At 43.5% G+C, this 17,504-nt stretch overlaps 1 protein-coding gene across 1 annotated transcript in view; it reads left to right on the plus strand.

Moving 5' to 3' along the window:
• Positions 1 to 17,504, plus strand: part of LOC132186439 (Sec23/Sec24 protein transport family protein) — a 51,406-nt gene that overhangs the window by 16,381 nt on the left and 17,521 nt on the right. The window contains exon 8 of the mRNA XM_059600415.2: positions 12,156 to 12,233. Coding sequence (XP_059456398.1) covers positions 12,156 to 12,233 — 78 coding nt within the window. The remainder of the gene's footprint in view (positions 1 to 12,155; positions 12,234 to 17,504) is intronic.

The raw sequence follows: 17,504 nt of genomic DNA on the forward strand, positions 1-17,504 counted from the left end.
ATAAACAGTTATGTTTGAAGTTCTAACTGTTATTTATTTATTTATTTTCAATCCATGCCACACAAGAATAACCAACACAATTAAATTCAAGCATGCTTCATTGTGGAGTGGATTTCACCATGTGTCTGAAATCCATTTCAAAGGACCAAGCACAATGAGTTCAGGTATTCAGGTGGTCCAACACGTGCTTCAAACAATTTCTATAGGCGATGTAGAACAAAATCAGGAGGAGAAATTATCGAAGTAGCAGAACCTCCAACTTTCATAGATGAAAAGAACTGAATTATATATCTCGTAATCTTAGAACATGGTCCAAATGTGATGAGCATAATTCATATTCTGGTAACATTCAGGTTGTACTCTAAACCTTCAACAAATTGGTTCTTTCTATATCATTTTTCATTCAAACAACACCCATAACAAATCAAATTCCGAGAAGTCAATATCATCTAGAACCACCTTGTACAAATTATTCTCTGTATCTCCTCGAAATGCATTTGAAATTTTATGTATCTGCAATAGAACTTCATTCCATATCTCAAATTTCATTCAAACAATACCCATAACAAATCAAATTTAGAGATGAAAAAGTAAGAAGGAAGGAAAAAAAAAAGTAACACCCACTTAAGGCCCTAGTGTTGAATGGTAAGTGAGGAAGTTAAACGTGGGGCAAAAAGATCTACCACTCGTCTAGACATACCCAATCTAACTCAAAAATGTTGAAAATAGTCTTCCATAAAGATTGGTTGAAAGTTGGTTGAAAGTTTTTTCTGCGATCGGTGGCGCGGCTGATGCTGCGCGTTAGGGTTCGGCGTATGGAACGCAGATTCTCTTTTGAAGCCAAAACCTTCTGCCTTTCGGCAAAGGTTGGGTGTCCTAACCTTCGTCTGGAGGAGAGGAGAAAAGGTTTCGTGGGGTATATTTACGCGAGCATTCGGTGTTCGTCGTGGTTGGTGGAAACGGTGGAAGCGGCGATTCAGGTTCAGGTGAAGGAAGAAATTGCCAAATCTTACCGTGAGGGTGATAAGGCCACGATGGTCCACGGGGGAGGTAATAAGGCCGGAAGGTTCTTGGAGGTATCGGTGTTGGCTGAGGGTGGTCGTAAGGGAGTCATTTGGCTTCCGGAGGGACGTTTTGGGAGGGGCTGGCGGCGTTTCGCGGGAGAGCTTCGGCAACTGATGGCGGCATAGATCAAGTCGGATGGTACGGCGGAGTCGGGGGTTCCATCTTCGGCGGGGGTTCTAATGGATGGTCCTTCTTTGGGGGTCGATTCCGGGAGGTCTTTCGTGGATGTCCTTCGATCTTCTCCGGGCGTTGAGGCGAGAGCAGTTGAGTATCCGAGGTCTCTCGATTTGCTTCCGGGGTCGTCTTGGTGGGATTCGGAGTATGACGGTTTGGGGTTGCGGTCTGCCGTGGATTGCTCTGCGTTGGAGAGCTTGTCTTCTCCTCTGGCGGAGGCGGCTGGTTCAGTGAGTTTGAGGAAGAAGAAGAAGGGCAAGATCGGTATTAGTGGATTGATGAGGCTTCTAGGGCAAATCCAACGTAAGTTGGACTGGGTCTGTGCAGGGGTTGTCTCGAAGCCCAATCGCAGGAGTAAAAGGGCTCGTTTTTTGGGCCTATCAACTTCTGCTTTGGGTTGTGATTCCGGGTCGGTCTCTGAAGTGGGTTTGGGTCAAAATTTGGATCCGGTTCAGCACTTGGATCCGGATTTCTCAGATCCAGTCCATAACTCTTTCTCATTACCTTTGGAGTCTGTATCGGCTGGGATTCCTCTAGCCTCTGAAGAGTGTTTGGAGCCGTTCGCTAGGTCTTCTTTGAGTTTGCAGGTTACCGGTTTGGATTCCGGCGATGGGTCTTCCCCGGCAGTGTTCTCTCTCTCTCCGGTGCGAGTTTTGGGCGAGATTGTTGGGTCTGCCGGTGACGGGTCCTCTCAGGGGGCTACTTTTTCCCTTTCTGCGGAGGCTGTACTGGCGAGCACGTTGCGCAGGGACTGGGAGGGCTCTCTTTCTTCGATGCCTGAAATCTGCCGGGGTGCGTCTGTGTCTTCGGAGATTTCTGATTCGGCTCGTCTTTCTATTCTCAAGGAGGCCTTCGCTGTTCCTTGGGAGGAGGACTCTCCGGCGAGCTCTTGCAGGGATAGGGAGGTTCCTTTTTCTGGGGAGGAGGAGCTGGTTGTTCGTCCTTCTTCTCCGGAGAAAGGTTTGTTTCGTCGTGGGTTCTTGAGTCCGAGAGCTGTCTCTCCCGCTCCGGTGGTGTTGAAGGATTCTTTGTCTTCTAAGGGAAAGGACCCTGTTCTGGTTCCCTCTGCGCCGGTGGAGGTTCAAGCTGGCTGTTTTCTTTCCCCTGCTACTACCTCATTGTTCTCGTCGCAGGGATGCACTTCACTCTCGACTACTTCCCTTCTCGATGGGGCGGCTGAGATGGGGAGGAGTCTTAGCCGTCCTTTTCCTCGCATGACAGAGAATGGTACTCCCATTTACTCCTCTAAATCCTCGTCCCAACTGTTTTATACCCGGAGGGTGAAGGAAAAAGTCGCAAAGCAGCTGCATAAGAACAAGGATCTGCTTGCTGAGGTTGAAGTTTCTGCCCCTAAGGTTGAAGTTTCTGCTTCTAAGGTTAAGGGGTTGAGGGAGCACAATAATCTGGATTGCTCCATCTCTCCGGTGAAGGGCCGGCATCGGCGGGGTTTTTTGGGATCGAAAAATGCTTTTTCTTTTCCCCCTGAGGTGCACTAGGGTTCCACCTGAGATGCACTAGGGCTTTTCTTGGGGTTTGGTTGGGTCTCTTGTATTCCCCTTTGGATGGGTGTTTGGTTTGATTGGGTTTTTCTGGGTTTTTGATTGGTTTGTTTGGGTTTTTTCTGGGTTTTTCTGGGTGTTTTGATTGGGTTCCTTTGTATACTTTATTGTGTACTTAGAGGCGCTTTGCGCTTTTTTTGATATATACTACATTACTTATCAAAAAAAAAAGGTCCCTATTAGATGTTAGCATGGGGAGTAAGGATCAGACATAACTGTGGGGAGTAAGGCCCCTATCAGACGTAAACGTGGGGGTAAGGCCCATAGAATGTCGAAGGGAGCAAGTCCCATAAGAAATGAGAAAGAGCAGAGCAAAGAAAAGAATAAAAAACTGCATTACATGAGTAAATATATGAAGAACCTTCCCGAACACTAATGCTTTTGCTGTTAAGGCTTCTCTCTTCTCTCTCATCCACTTCCGCCTGAGTACAGGCTCGTGGGTGGCGCGTGTTTACTTTTTGGGTGTCTAGCTTGTTAGCTATTTGGTTAGCGTTATGGCTGCTTCGAGAAGGTGGTTTGTGGAGTCCAAAGCTTTTGAGTTATTGATTAAGAGTGGGGCTTCAGGGGTGAGGATTTTTGAAAGTAAGTAATAGGAAACAAAAAACCATCTTTCTGCAGAAGGATGGGTTGGTGTAGTTGGCGCGCATTATAGAGGACTTGGTGGCAGTGGAATCTTCTGAGGTTTTTTGGGACCAATCCAAAGCAAAGTATCCACGGATAATTGCTCAGAAATGCTCCAACAGACATGGGCAATTCCTGACGGTAGAAGAATATGATGGTAGGCATAGGAGTGGCTCGATTATTATACCAGAAGGATGTTATGGTCAAGGACGGAAACATTTCATATCGGAGGTGCGTCTGGCTAAGACTTCTTTGTGTGAGTCTAGGGAGGTCAGGGAAGTTAATAAGAATTATGAAGGGACGGGAAGGAGGAGTTACGCGGAAGTTTTGGGGTTGTTCGCTGCAGCTGGTAGAGGACTGTTTCAATGCTTATGCTGAGCCAATAGCCAGGGTGCCAAGGTGGCTGAAAGAGGCCTCTGCAGAGAAGGATAAGCAAGTCCAGCTTTCTACTGATCAGGAGGGGGGTCCGCACAAGTCCTTAATTCCGGTGAAGTCGGGTGGTGGTTGTGTGGAGGGCCCGAAGAAGAACCAGTCCTTTGGTGGGGAGGGAATGTGCAACCCAAAGGTAGGGGAGCCACTGGGTGTTCTTAGCAGGGTTCCGGCGAGCAAGTTTCCTTCTCCGGCGAGTAGGTCGATCACCACGATGAGGCTGACATCATCGGAATGTGGTGCTGACCACGTGAAGGGATGGGAGGGGGTAGGTTGCCACGACGTGCAGTCCTGGTTTCGTGTAAAATTTGATCTCATTAATGCAAAGGAGTCGTTGAGAAGATTGAGAGGTGAGGTGGACATGGGTCTTGACAGACTTGATTGTGCTATCAGATTTGTGGAGGGCCTGAGTGTTTCTCCTAGGTTTGGTGGGGCTTGCGACTGTCAAGCCTGTGGGCTGGCAGGAGGTGACAAACATAAGCAAGGTGCGGCCCAGCCCAAGAAGGTTATTAGGGGACGGCCCAAGCATGGAAAGGGCACTCAACCGGTCAAGATGTATTTTAGGAGAAAGATTGCTCGGCCCGTGGAGAAAGGGGAGGTATCGGACACAGGACCGAAGCCGGTTGGTGCGCCGGACTGTTCGGCGGGAGGTCCAACTACTCCGGTGGGCGTCGTCGGTAACTCTGTAAGCCCCGATGCTAGGTTGTTGTCCTGCGCCAGGAAGGCCCATGTCGATCTTGTTTTGCAGATCGTCTCTACGCCTCCGGCAGAGAAGCTGACAAAGGAAGTTTCGTCTAGTGAGGGGGTGGCGAGGAAGATTTCGACAAGGGATGGTGCTTTGGGAGATGTTTCGACAGTGGGTTCCATGATCAAGGCTACGTCAACGATGGAGTTAAGCGATCAAGCATCGGGTTCTCCGGTTAGGGCGCAGGAGCTTCTTGCTAACCAGCGTTCTTCGAAGGGGGGCTCGAGCGTCTCTGCTCCAGGGATTTTGGGTGAGAAGCCTGGTAAGTGGGTGTCATCGGTTTTCTCTAGGTCTGCTGCCGGTGATTGTGAGGAGTCCAGGAGGGAAGATTCTCTGGGGAGCAACCCCGTTGAACAGTCTCTGGGTGTTTCTGTGTTGGGTATTCTGGGTAAGGAGCCGGGGATATGCACGTCACAGGTTGATAATTTGGGTGGAGTTTCTATGGTAGTGGAGGGTTCTATTTCCCAGGAGTCGTTTGTCCCAGACTCTCTACATGAGGAGCCGTTGGAGGAGCAAGAGAGGGTCTTTATCATTAAGGCATGCAAGGAAGTTGGCCTATCTTGTGATGGAGAAGAAGGAAAGCTTGAGGAGACCATTTGGTTACTTATGGCTGACAACAAAGGCAATGAATTGGAAAGGGAAGAGTGTACTCCTGCAATTAAAAAATGGTAAGAGGGAGCTTTATAATTTGCAGTCTTCTGTCAATTTTTTGGAGTATTCGTCAAGGGACAGGAACAAGGGGAGGGCCAGTCGAGTTAAATCATGAAGCTCAAGATTCTTTCATGGAATGTGAGAGGATTGAATGAGAGGGATAAGAGGTTGAGGGTTAGGAATTTGCTTAGAAGTTGGAGGGCAGATGTTGTTTGTTTCCAAGAGACGAAGATGGATTTTATTTCGTATAACTTAGTGAGGAGTTTATGGGGTTTCCCGTATCTGGAGTGGTGCTATGTTCCTTCTATTAGGGCTTCGGGGGGTATTTTGCTCATGTGGGACAAGAGGGCTGTTGAGAAGGTAGATGTAGTGTTGGGAAGTTATGTAGCAGCTTGTTCTTTCAAGAATGTTGAGGATGGCTTTGCGTGGGCATTTGCGGGGGTGTATGGTCCTAACAGAGTAAATTCTAGGCGTTTTCTTTGGGAGGAGCTGGCAAGGGTCATGAGCTGCTGGGACGTGCCGTGGTGTATCGGTGGGGACTTCAATGTCACTCTCTATCCTAGTGAAAGGTCGAGGGGAGCTCATTCACGGTCGGCAATGAGGGATTTTGGTGAGTTCATCTCGTAGCAGGGTCTCATGGACCTTCCCTTAGTGGGGGGGATTTCTACTTGGTCAAATAATAATTCTTGGTCTAGGCTTGACCGCTTTCTTGTCTCCCCGAATTGGGAAGCCCGCCGCCTGGACTTGCGTCAAAAGAGGATGCTTCGGGTTTGCTCCGATCATGCTCCTATTATTTTGGACTACAATTCTTATCTGGAAGGCAAAAGGCCTTTCAAATTTGAGAATATGTGGCTCAAAGTGGAGTGTTTTGTGGATAAAGTGCGCAGCTGGTGGGACTCGTATCATTTTCAGGGTACTCCGAGTTTCATTCTTTATAAAAAGCTGTAAGCTCTAAACTGGGATATTAGGAGATGGAATGTTCAAGATTTTGGCAATGTGGGGGTTTGTATTAAGGCTCGTATGGAAGATCTTAAAGCTCTGGATAGGGTGGAGGAAGAGAGAGGTTTATCCACGGAAGAGATTGAGAGGAAAAGGGTGCACGCAAGTGAGTTAGAATTCTCCCTACTTCAAGAAGAAATCAGTTGGAGGCAAAAATCTAGGATCCGTTGGTTGAAAGAGGGTGACAAGTGTACAAAATTCTTCCATCGGATTGCTAATGCCAATCGAAGACAGAATTATATTGAGTTTCTGAACATTCATGGCACTACTACTTTTGATCAAGAGGCTATTAGTAGTCATATCACTCGCTTTTATGAGTCGCTCTTCACAGAGACTCTTAGTTGGAGACCGAATTTGGATAATCTTCATTTCGATATGTTGGAGGTGGATGAGTCTTCTAGTCTGGAAGTTCCTTTTGAGGAAAGGGAGGTGTGGGAGGTGGTGAAAAAAATGGATAGGGACAAGGCTCCAGGCCCGGATAGTTTTTCTATGGCTTTCTCCCAAGATTGGTGGGAGGTGATCAAAAAGGACATCATGGCTGTTTTTGCGGAGTGCTATGATTGAAGTAAATTCGAAAAAAGTCTCAATGCTGCGTTTATTGCTCTTATTCCGAAGTTGCATGGGGCATCTGATCTGAAGGATTTCCGCCCTATCAGCCTTGTGGGGGGGATCTATAAGATTATTGCGAAGGTTTTAGCCAATAGAATGAGGGAGTCATGAATCAGGTCATTTCCAACCCGCAGAACGCTTTCGTCAAAGGTAGACATATTTTGGATTCGGTGCTTATTGCCAATGAATGCCTGGACAGCCGACTCAGATATGGGGATCCCGGCCTCTTGTGTAAGTTGGATATGGAGAAGGCTTATGATCATATGAACTGGAAGTTTTTACTCTACTTATTAAAATGGTGCTCATGGATTGAACATTGTATTTCGTCGGTGCGGTTCTCGGTGTTAATCAATGCCTCTCCTTCGGGTTCCTTTGAGAGTTCGCGTGGGGTTAGACAAGGTGACCCCCTTTTGCCTTTTTTGTTTATTATGGTCATGGAGACGTTCAGCAGGATGATTAATGTTTCTATTAGTAGGGGTTTCATCACCGGCTTCTATGTGGGTGCCAGAGAGCCTGAGCGGGTTACTGTTTCTCACCTTCTTTTTGCTAATGATACGCTGGTTTCTTGTGGGGCTGCTCTTGAACATTTTAGATTTATTAAAGCCCTCATTATTGGTTTCGAGGCGGTCTCAGGTTTAAAAGTAAATTGGGCCAAATCTGTTTTGGTCCTAGTCGGAGGTTCGGTTGAGACGGGCGAGTTGGCTGGTATTTTGGGTTGTGGCACTAGTTCTTTCCCCGTGAAGTATCTGGGTCTTCCGCTAGGGGCTTCGTTCAAGCTTTTGGCTATTTGCGATGACATGTTAGAGAAAATTGCTAGAAGGTTGGCCCCCTTGGAAGTGCTCATATTTGTCCAAGGGGGCGAGGCTCACTCTCATCAAGAGCACCTTATCTAATCTTCCCACCTATTTTTTGTCTCTTTTCCCCATCCCAGTTTCCATGGCAAATCGCATTGAGAAGATTCAACGAGATTTTTTATGGTGGGGGGGGGGGGGGGGGGGGGGTTCAAGGACGAGCCTAAGTTCCATTTGGTCAGTTGGCATGAGGTTTGTTCTCCGATTGCTAAGGGTGGTTTAGGGATTAAGAGCTTGCGTCTTTTTAATCAAACTCTCTTGGAGAAATGGCTATGGAGATTTGCAAATGAGGAAGAAGCTTGGTGGAGAAGTATCTTGGTGGCAAAGTATCTTGGTGGCAAAGTATGGGGTGTATTGGGGTGGTTGGCGTTCTAAAGTTCCTTGTGGAACGCAGGGGTGGGGTTATGGAAACACATTTGTAGGGGTTGGAGGTCGTTTTAGTGCCATTTCAGATTGGATCCTGGTTCGGGGGGGAAAGTCAAATTTTGGGAGGATTTATGGTGTGGCGAGATGTCACTCAAGGATGCTTTTCCAGGCCTTTTTAATATTGCTAGCAATAAGGATGCTTCCATTGCGGATATCCGTAAGTGTGTAAATGGGATGGTTCACTGGAATGGTACCTTTACTCATAGAATTCATGATTGGGAGGAGATGGTCTTAGCCTCTTTCTTCTCGCTCTTGTATTCATTATTGATTCGTGGGGAAGGGGAGGACCGGATGTGGTGGATCCCTTCAAGAAAAGGGAAGTTTGAGGTACGCTCTTTCTATAGGATGTTTGCCTTTAAAGAGTCCAACCACTTCCCTTGGAAAAGTATTTGGCGCACCAAGGCTCCTTCGAGAGTGGCGTTTTTTGCGTGGTCGGCCGCCCTTGGGAAATCTCTCACGTTGGATAATGTTCGGAAGAGGTATTGTTGTGATTAATCGATGCTGTATGTGTGAATCGGATGGGGAGTCTGTGGATCATCTCTTTCTTCATTGTGGGGTTGCACGCAAGTTGTGGGATGTTATCTTCTCTCATTTCAACATGAGTTGGGTTATGCCTAGAAGCGTCAAGGAGATGTTTGCTAGTTGGTGGTCGGGCGGAAGAACCCGTAGTGCTGTGGTATGGAAGATGGCCCCCCTTTGTCTTTTATGGTGCCTTTGGAAGGAAAGGAATGCGAGATGCTTCGAGGATTTGTCGAGGAACCTTGAGGACCTTGTTCATTTCTTTTTGTACACACTTTTCACATGAACTACAGGCTTACTTGCTCCTTTAGTGATCAATTTTCCTGATTTTCTCTTTATATTCTCTTCTTCTTTCTCCCCTACTTAGTCGCTCTCTTGTATACTTCCTGTGTACTTGGGTTGCGTCCCTCTGCGCTCTTTAATGCTTTATTACTTATCAAAAAAAAATATATATATGAAGAGATTTATATGCTTTGTTGCATTATGAATTACTTTCTTGCTTTAGATTTATATATGTGTGAGGTTATTGTAGTAAAGAAATTGCTAAGGAAAAGATAATGAATTATTATTATTATTTTTTGATAAATAAGTGATTCATTGAAAAGCGCAGATGGGCATAACCCTAGTACACAGGAAGTATACAAAGAAAAGCCCCACTAAAGGCAAAGAGAGGAACATAAAGATAAAAATTGAGTTATGGTGGAAATCTTAGGCACACTACATGCTTCAGTCCAATGGAACAATGTTTGAATAAACAACTTTTTGAGCTCTTTCATTGACCTTTAAAACATCGTGTATTCCGTTCTTGCCAAATAGTCCACATAAGACACAATGGTGCTATTCGCCACACCTCCTTATTTGAAATATTACCACGTTGACCACGCCAACACACTAACAAATCTGCCACCCCTCAAGACATAACCCATGTGACATCATAAAGAGTGAGTACTACCCCCATAACGCTCGTGCCACTTCACAATGAAGGAAAAGATGGTTGATAGACTCACCACTTTGCTTACACATGCAACACCATCCCACCACAATGATACCTCTTTTACGCAAGTTGTCCAAAGTCAGAATCTTTCCTAGAGTTGCCTTCCACACAAAGAAGCTGACTCGCAATGGAACTTTGACATTAAGAACCAGAACACTGTCGGCCATGCCATGATCACTGACCGAGAAACACCCTTACGTTTTTTCGCCAAGCGCACACCCCCTCTCACTTCTGACCTGAATTCAAAAGACTTTTTTCTACATAAAAAAACCCCAGATACCCCATTCTTCTTATCGGAATACTACTGCCTGCCACAAGATGGGTATGTTTCTGGAGACTTACTAAACCCTAAACCTCAGCAAAGAACTTTCAAAAAGTATGTTATTTAATAGATTTTTGTTATATTATTAAAAAACTCTACAATGCTTATCTTATCAGCTATGATTTTATGGAAAACGCTTCTTTTTGGGAGTAAGTCCCTTAAGAAATGAGAAAGAGCAGAGCAAAGAAAAGAATAAAAGACCATTGCATGAGTAACTATATGAAGAGATTTATATGTTTTATTGCCTTATGAATTACTTTCTTGCTTAAGATATATATGTGTGATGTTATTGTAGTGAAGAAAATGCCAAGGAAAAGATAATGGATTTTTATTATATTGTTAAAAAACTATGGTGCTTATCTATCTATGAAAAACACTTCTTTTTGAAAAACTCTATATAATTGTTCTTATAAACACATGTTAGGGATTCCGGCGATGGGTCTTCCCCGGCGGAGTTCTCTCTCTCTCCGGTGCGAGTTCTGGGCGAGAATGTCGGGTCTGCTAATGATGGGTCTTCTCAGGGGGCTGTTTCTGTCCCTTCTGCGGAGGATTTACCGGCGAGCCCTTTGTGCTGGGACTGGGAGGATTCTTTTTCTTCGATGCTTGAAGCCCGCCTAGGTGCGCTTGTGTCTTTGGAGCTTTCTGATTCGGTGCGTCTTTCTGTTCTCAAAGAGGCCTTCTTTGTTCCTTGGGAGGTGGACTTTCCGGCTAGCCCTCTTTGCAAGGATAGGGAGGTTCCTTTTTCTGGGGGGGAGGAAACTCAGGTTGTTCATCCTTCTTCTCCTGCGACAGGTTTGATTTGTCGTGGGTTTTTTGGTCCGAGAGCTGTCTCTCCCTCTCCGGTGGTGTTGAAGGAATCTTCCTTGTCTTCTAAGGGAAAGGACCCTATTCCGGAAGTCTCTCCCACTTTGCCCGTGGAGGTTCATGTAGGCTCTACTGTCTCGCCTACCTTTGGGGTGGCTGAGCTGGGTCTTCATTCCCCTGCTGCTACCTCCTTGCTCTCGTCTTAGGTCTGCACTTCTCTCTCGACTACTTCCCTTTCTGATGGGGCGGATGAGATGGGTAGGAGTCTTAGCCGTCCTTTTCCTCGCATGACAGAGAGTGGTACTCCCATTTATTCCTCTATATCCACATCTCAACTGTGGTATACCCGGAGGGTGAAGGAAAAAGTCGCAAAGCAGCTGCATAAGAATAAGGACCTGCTTGCCGAGGCTGTGGTTGATACTTCGGTGGAAGGGAAGGAGGGCTATTCCGATAGGGTGCTTGATGCGATGAACCTCGCTCCCGTTGTGGGGTTGTCTTGGGGAGGTGAAGACAAAAAACTTTGGGACTTTTTTTCCATCATTGAAAAGAGGGAGCCCGTGGTTGAAGCTTCTGCTCCTAAGGTTAAGGGGATGAGGGAGCTCAAAAATCTGGATTGCTCCATCTCTCCGGTTAAGGGCCAGCATCGGCAGGGGTATTTGGGGTCGAAAAATGCATTTTCCTTTCCCCTTGAGGTGCACTAGGTTTCCCCCTGAGGTGCACTAGGGTTTTTCTTTGGTGTTTGGTTGGGTTCCTTGTATACCTTCTTGTGTACTTAGAGGTTTTTCTGGGTTTTTGGTTTGTTAGGGTGTTTGGTTGGGTTCCTTTGTATACTTTATTGTGTACTTAGAGGCGCTTTGCGCTTTTTTGATATATACTACATTACTTATCAAAAAAAAAAAAAAAAAAAAAAAACACATGTTAGGGATATTTTCTAAAAAGAAGGCTCATAATTTAGATATATTATATTCTTTAGTTTTATGCACCAATTTGTAATTGTTTTATGTTTACTGAAGTGACGATTTTTTCTTTTCAATTGTGCCTGATTAAAAATGGCCAAGGATTCTTTTTTAAAGATAATTATGTTAGAATTGATTGTTGTGAATGATTTGAGCCTTTGATTCACTTGCCTCAGACTATTGATAGCTGTGAATGAAAATATTAAATTTTTCTATAAATTTAGATGTTTGTCGTTATTCTTACTAGATTCCATCAAATTTGGGCCTTAAACTTTTTTTCCATAAATTTCCTCTCTTTTATTTGTCTATTTTTTTAAATTTACATATATACATGCTTTTCAACTTGATCTTAGCCCTTGACTCACTCTCCACGGACATATTTACTTGTTCTTTTGGGGATAAAGCATATAATTCTACTGTATATGCTGTAGGACTTGATTGCTGGATTTGACCAAGAAGCAGCTGTTGTAGTCATGGCAAGACAGGTCTCTTTCAAAATGGAAACTGAGGTAATGATTATATTTTACATGGCTTTTTGTACTTTGTATTCTTCATATGATTAATGTACTATGTTGAGTACACGGTTCTTATTTGGTCTATATTTTAACAGTAACATATAATATGTGAATTTCTTATTTGAAACATCTAATAATGTCTTGATTTTGGATCAACAATGAGATCTCTCTGTGATTGGGGCACTGATTATTACTTGTAAGGTCATGCTCCGTTCCCATAAATTATCAGCAATCCACACTACTTTGTCGCCAGATCTCTATATTGCCAATTTGTTTACTTAGATTTATTGATTTGCTAGTTCATCAACCACAATATAGTTATTTTCATCGTCAGCTGCATTAGCACCCTGAATGATGATGAATAAACAGTTTTGTCTTTTTGGATAATGGTAAGTATTATGTCCAAAAGGAAAAGAACTGTCGAGAAGAAAGGCAAAAAGAAACTAGGTTGAGGGGAAACTTATGCAAAGATTAACCCCTACTCACGACAATAACACAACATGACTTGCTAGCTTACTACTGAAAATATGCTCTGAGATTTCCTATAACCTATGGAGTCGCCTAATATTCTGAGATGGCTTAAAGCTGTGGAGAGTATTAAGTCCCAAACCCAAAAAATAATATCTTGAATTAGATCACAAACATGTCGGCACTGTTGGTGGTAGCATTTAGTGTTTCTTTCTCTCCAAATAGGATACACAGCTGCCGCGAATATTAGTACCTTGTGGGTTTGTCGAGCTTCTCTAAGGGCTGGTTTGGTAGTTCCTGTGTTTATGGTGTTGTTGGGTTTTCACAGGGTTTTTTTTTTCCTGCTTTTTGTGTCCTTTTTGAATACTTCCTATATGCTTGGGGGCGCCTACGCTTTTTATAAAACTTCTTTGATTACCTATTAAAAAAAATGATTCCCTGCTCCTATGCCAGAGCATGATAAACAACATTCAACTAATTAGTCTCCTACTGATGAGTCGTGTGAGCCACCACCAGTGAGAAAGCTGAGAGTTTACTCCTTACGCCAGAATAAGGCTGTTTTTGACACTACTTGCTGAAAATCAGATGTAGACTTAGGTAACATTATCCCTACCTTTGATTTAAATTCAATACCTGTTGTTGATGATATGAATATGCCTAGTGCTCAATGTAAAGGGGTCAGATCTTGTACTCAACATTAACTTTGTATCCTATTAGCATCTTTCACCCTCGTATTGTTCTTTTGTTTTCAAATTGTCTTATGTGTCTATTATTCAAAATTTACAAGAGGTACTTAGTGATCCAAAGTGGAGGCAAGTGATGCACGAAGAGATGAGAGCTCTACTCAAAAATAGCACATGTGAGCTAGTCGAGTTGCATATTGGAAAAAAGGTGCTTGGATGTAAATGGGTGGTTGTAGTGAAGTATAAAGCTGATGGGTCAGTAGAAAGATATAAAGCCAGATTGGCTGCTAAAGGCTTTACGTAGACATATGGGATAGACTACAAGGAGACATTTTCCCTTGTAGCAAAGATGAATTCTATTCGAGTCATTCTTTATTTGGCAGTGAATTTAGACTGGCCACTTCAGCTGCTTGATGTGAAAAATGTATTTCTTCATGGAGATTTAGAGGAAGAGGTTTACATGAAACTTTCTATTGGTCCCCAATTCTTGTTGGCCGAAGGTAAAGGGTATAAATTGAAGAAGGCCCTATATGGGCTTGGTGTGAGAGATTCTTGAGCTATGCAAAGATTTGGCTATAACCAAAGTCATGGCAATCATACATTATTCATCAAACATTCTATACTAGGCCTTGATTGTTTATGTAGATGATATCGTGTTGACTGGTAATGATAATGAGGCAATATAGAGGTATGGCCAGTAAGTTTGAGATAAAAGACTTTGGCAATTTGAAATACTTTCTGGGTATTGAAGTTGCAAGATCAAAACATGGTATCTTCCTCTCTGAATGGAAATTTGTTCTTGATGTATTCAAGGAACATGGATGATCAGTTGTGTCAAATCACCAGTTATTTCAAAAGCTTAAGTTTATAGGAAGATGTAAATTTAATCACTTCATCAATACTTTAACACTTTCTTTCACGTGTGAGCTCAAACTCCATTTTAATAGGTGAGGCCTAACACGAGGAATATTTAATTTAAATGAGGGTAAATTGATTTAGTCAAGGTTCGATCTCTAGATCTTTGCCTCTAATACCATGTTAAATCACCAGTTATCCCAAAGTTTAAGCTTATAAGAAGAGGTAAATTTAATCACTTAATCAATACTTTAACAAGTTGTAAGACTGTTGATAATCCAGTAGAGCAGAATAAAAGTTGGAAGAACGTGATGAGAGTTCTTTGGTGGATAAAGGCAAGTACCAACAGATGGTTGGTAGATTAATATATTTGTCACACACTCGTCCAGACATTGCCTACGCAGTAAGTGTAGCGAACCAATTTATGTATTTACCCTGGGAGTCTCATATGGAAGCAGTTTACAGAATACTTCGATATTTGAAGTCTCCACTAGAGAAAGGGTTATTGCTTGCTTGACATGATCATCTAAAAGTAGAAGGTTATACAAATGCAAATGGGGTTGGGTTAGTCACATATTGAAGATCTACCTCGAGATATTGCACTCTTGTGGGAGGAAAGTTACATGGTGTAGTATGAACCAGTTAGTGGTTGCTAGATCTAGTGCAGAAGCTGAATTCTGAGCCATGGCCATGGGATATGTGAGTTATTATGGTTGAAGATTCTACTAAAAGAACTTGGATATGATTGCAAGGAGTGTATGAGTCTATATTGCAACAATAAGGCCGCAATTAATATTTCTCATAATCCAGTTCGGCATGATCGAAGTAAACACTTTGAAATTGATAGACATTTTGTCAAGGAAAAATTGCAGGCATGATTGATTTGTATAGTAATATAGTACTGTTCTTCATTCAGCCTTGTGCAAGCTGGGCATGTGAGATATCTTTACCTTAGTTTGAGGGGGAGTGTTGAAGATAAGCAGCAAATATGATTTGATTTTATTTCTAGATATGATTTCCTGTCCATACATGTTTCATATTAGAATGTATAGCTTCTCTATATAAACAAGATGTATTATTGAATCATTGAGAAATAATAAGAATTATTCCCATCTATCTTTCATCTAACTGTTCTACTTGAGCAAGTTTTTTTTTAGAGGGAAAGTCTGATGCAGAGCAATTTCTGCAATTTGCTGTAATGGTATGTTGTGACTCTGATTTTTCTTAAGTAACCGCAATGTAATGATTGTGTAGCCCCAGTATTAGCTGCAACACACTATAAGTTGTCAATTGTATTGAAATGCCTCTCAATGTGAGGGTTCCTCGTATTATATAGAAATTGTCTAGATAATTACAGGCTGTATCTCAGCGATTACAGCAATCTAGGGAAACAAATAAGGTAACTAAAATCTACCTATTAATTACAATATACTATAGCTATAATACAAGAACATGCCATAACTAGAAAGACTAATTATGGCTAAATATATAATGATATATATAGACCGTATCTGACTGACATCCCCCCTCAAATTGATGCTGGTCGATCAAGAAGCATCAATTTGCCCACAAGGAACTGATGACGCTGTCGTGTCATAGCCTTCGTGAAGACATCAGCTATCTGGAGATCAGTGGAAACATGAGGAAGAGAGATAACACGAGTGTCCAAGGCTTCCCGAATAGAATGACTGTCTACCTCAATATGCTTCGTACGTTCATGGTAAACATGATTAGCAGCTATTTGAATGGCACTAGTATTATCAGCATGAAGAGGAGTAGAATCAGTTTGAGAAAAACCAAGTTTAGCCAGAAGCCCACGAAGCCAGACAATCTCAGAACAAGCAGCAGACATTGCCCGGTATTCGGATTCAGTAGATGATTTAGAAACGCAAGCTTGCTTCTTACTCTTCCAAGAAATCAAAGAATCACCAAGAAACATGCACCAACCCGTGACAGACCGCCGAGTGTCAGGACATCCTGCCCAATCCGCATCACTATAAGCAACAAGGCGAAGAGGAGAGCCGGTTGGAAAGAACAACCCACGGCCAGGGGACCCCCGAAGATATCGAATGATACGTCGAACAGCAGCTAAATGAAGATGGCGTGGAGTTTGCATAAACTAGCTAACCTGCTGGACAGCGAAGGAAATATCGGGCTGAGTAATAGTCAAATAGTTCAAGCTGCCTACCAACTGTCGGAACACGGTAGGATCAGAGAGAAGATCACCCTCCTCACGTCGATATTTCACATTAACCTCCAAAGGAGTATCCACCGAAGAAGAATCCTTAAGACCAGCCAGGCTAATCAAGTCCTAGGTATATTTGTGTTGATTCAAGAATATACCGGAAGAATCAGTGTGCACCTCCAACCCCAGAAAATACGTAAGAGGACCAAGGTCTTTCATATGAAAAGAGTCTTGAAGATTCCGCTTGAGATGTGCAATCAAGCTGGAGTCGGTGCCCGTAATGACAATATCATCCACATACACAAGTAAAAGAACGAGACCAGTCGGAGTCTTGCAAAGGAACAAAGAAGAATCATATTGGCTTTGGACAAAGGACAAGCGAAGCAGAGTAGACCTGAATTTTTCAAACCATGCCCGGGGAGCCTGTTTTAAGCCATAGAGAGACCGCTTTAACTTACACACAGCGGCATATGGAGAAGAAAACAAACCCGGAGGAGGAGTCATGTAAATATCCTCTTTGAGATCACCATGAAGAAAATTATTTTTGACATCCATCTGGTGAAGTGGCCAGCCTTGGGAGACGGCAATAGAAATAATTGTACGCACTGTGGTCATCTTCGCGACCGGAGCAAATGTCTCCTCGTAGTCCACCCCATATTCTTGCCTGTTCCCAAGAGCAACTAATCGGGCCTTATATCGATCCAGAGTCCCGTCAGAGCGAAGCTTAATCGAGTAAACCCATTTACAACCAATGGCTTTAACATGAGAGGGGCAAGGAACCACGTCCCATGTATGATTGTCCTGGAGAGCCCGAAGTTCCTCATCCATCGCTTTCCGCCAACATTCATATTTTACAGCCTCGGAAAAACATGTAGGGATGGAAATAGAAGATAAAGTAGCATTAAAAGAAGTGTGGGAAAAACCATACCTATCAGGAGGACGTGATACCCTAGTAGAGCGTCGAGGACCAAACTCATGAACTGTCTCAGATGACGGGTCAATCGGAGGAGTTGTCGGAACAGTTTCAGATGAAGGGTCAGTCTCGGGAAGGGGCAAAGTTGGTAGACGTCGAGT

The sequence above is a fragment of the Corylus avellana genome, chromosome 6 (assembly GCF_965113065.1).
Source record: "Corylus avellana chromosome 6, dhCorAvel1.hap1.2, whole genome shotgun sequence".
Taxonomy (NCBI): Eukaryota; Viridiplantae; Streptophyta; class Magnoliopsida; order Fagales; family Betulaceae; genus Corylus; species Corylus avellana.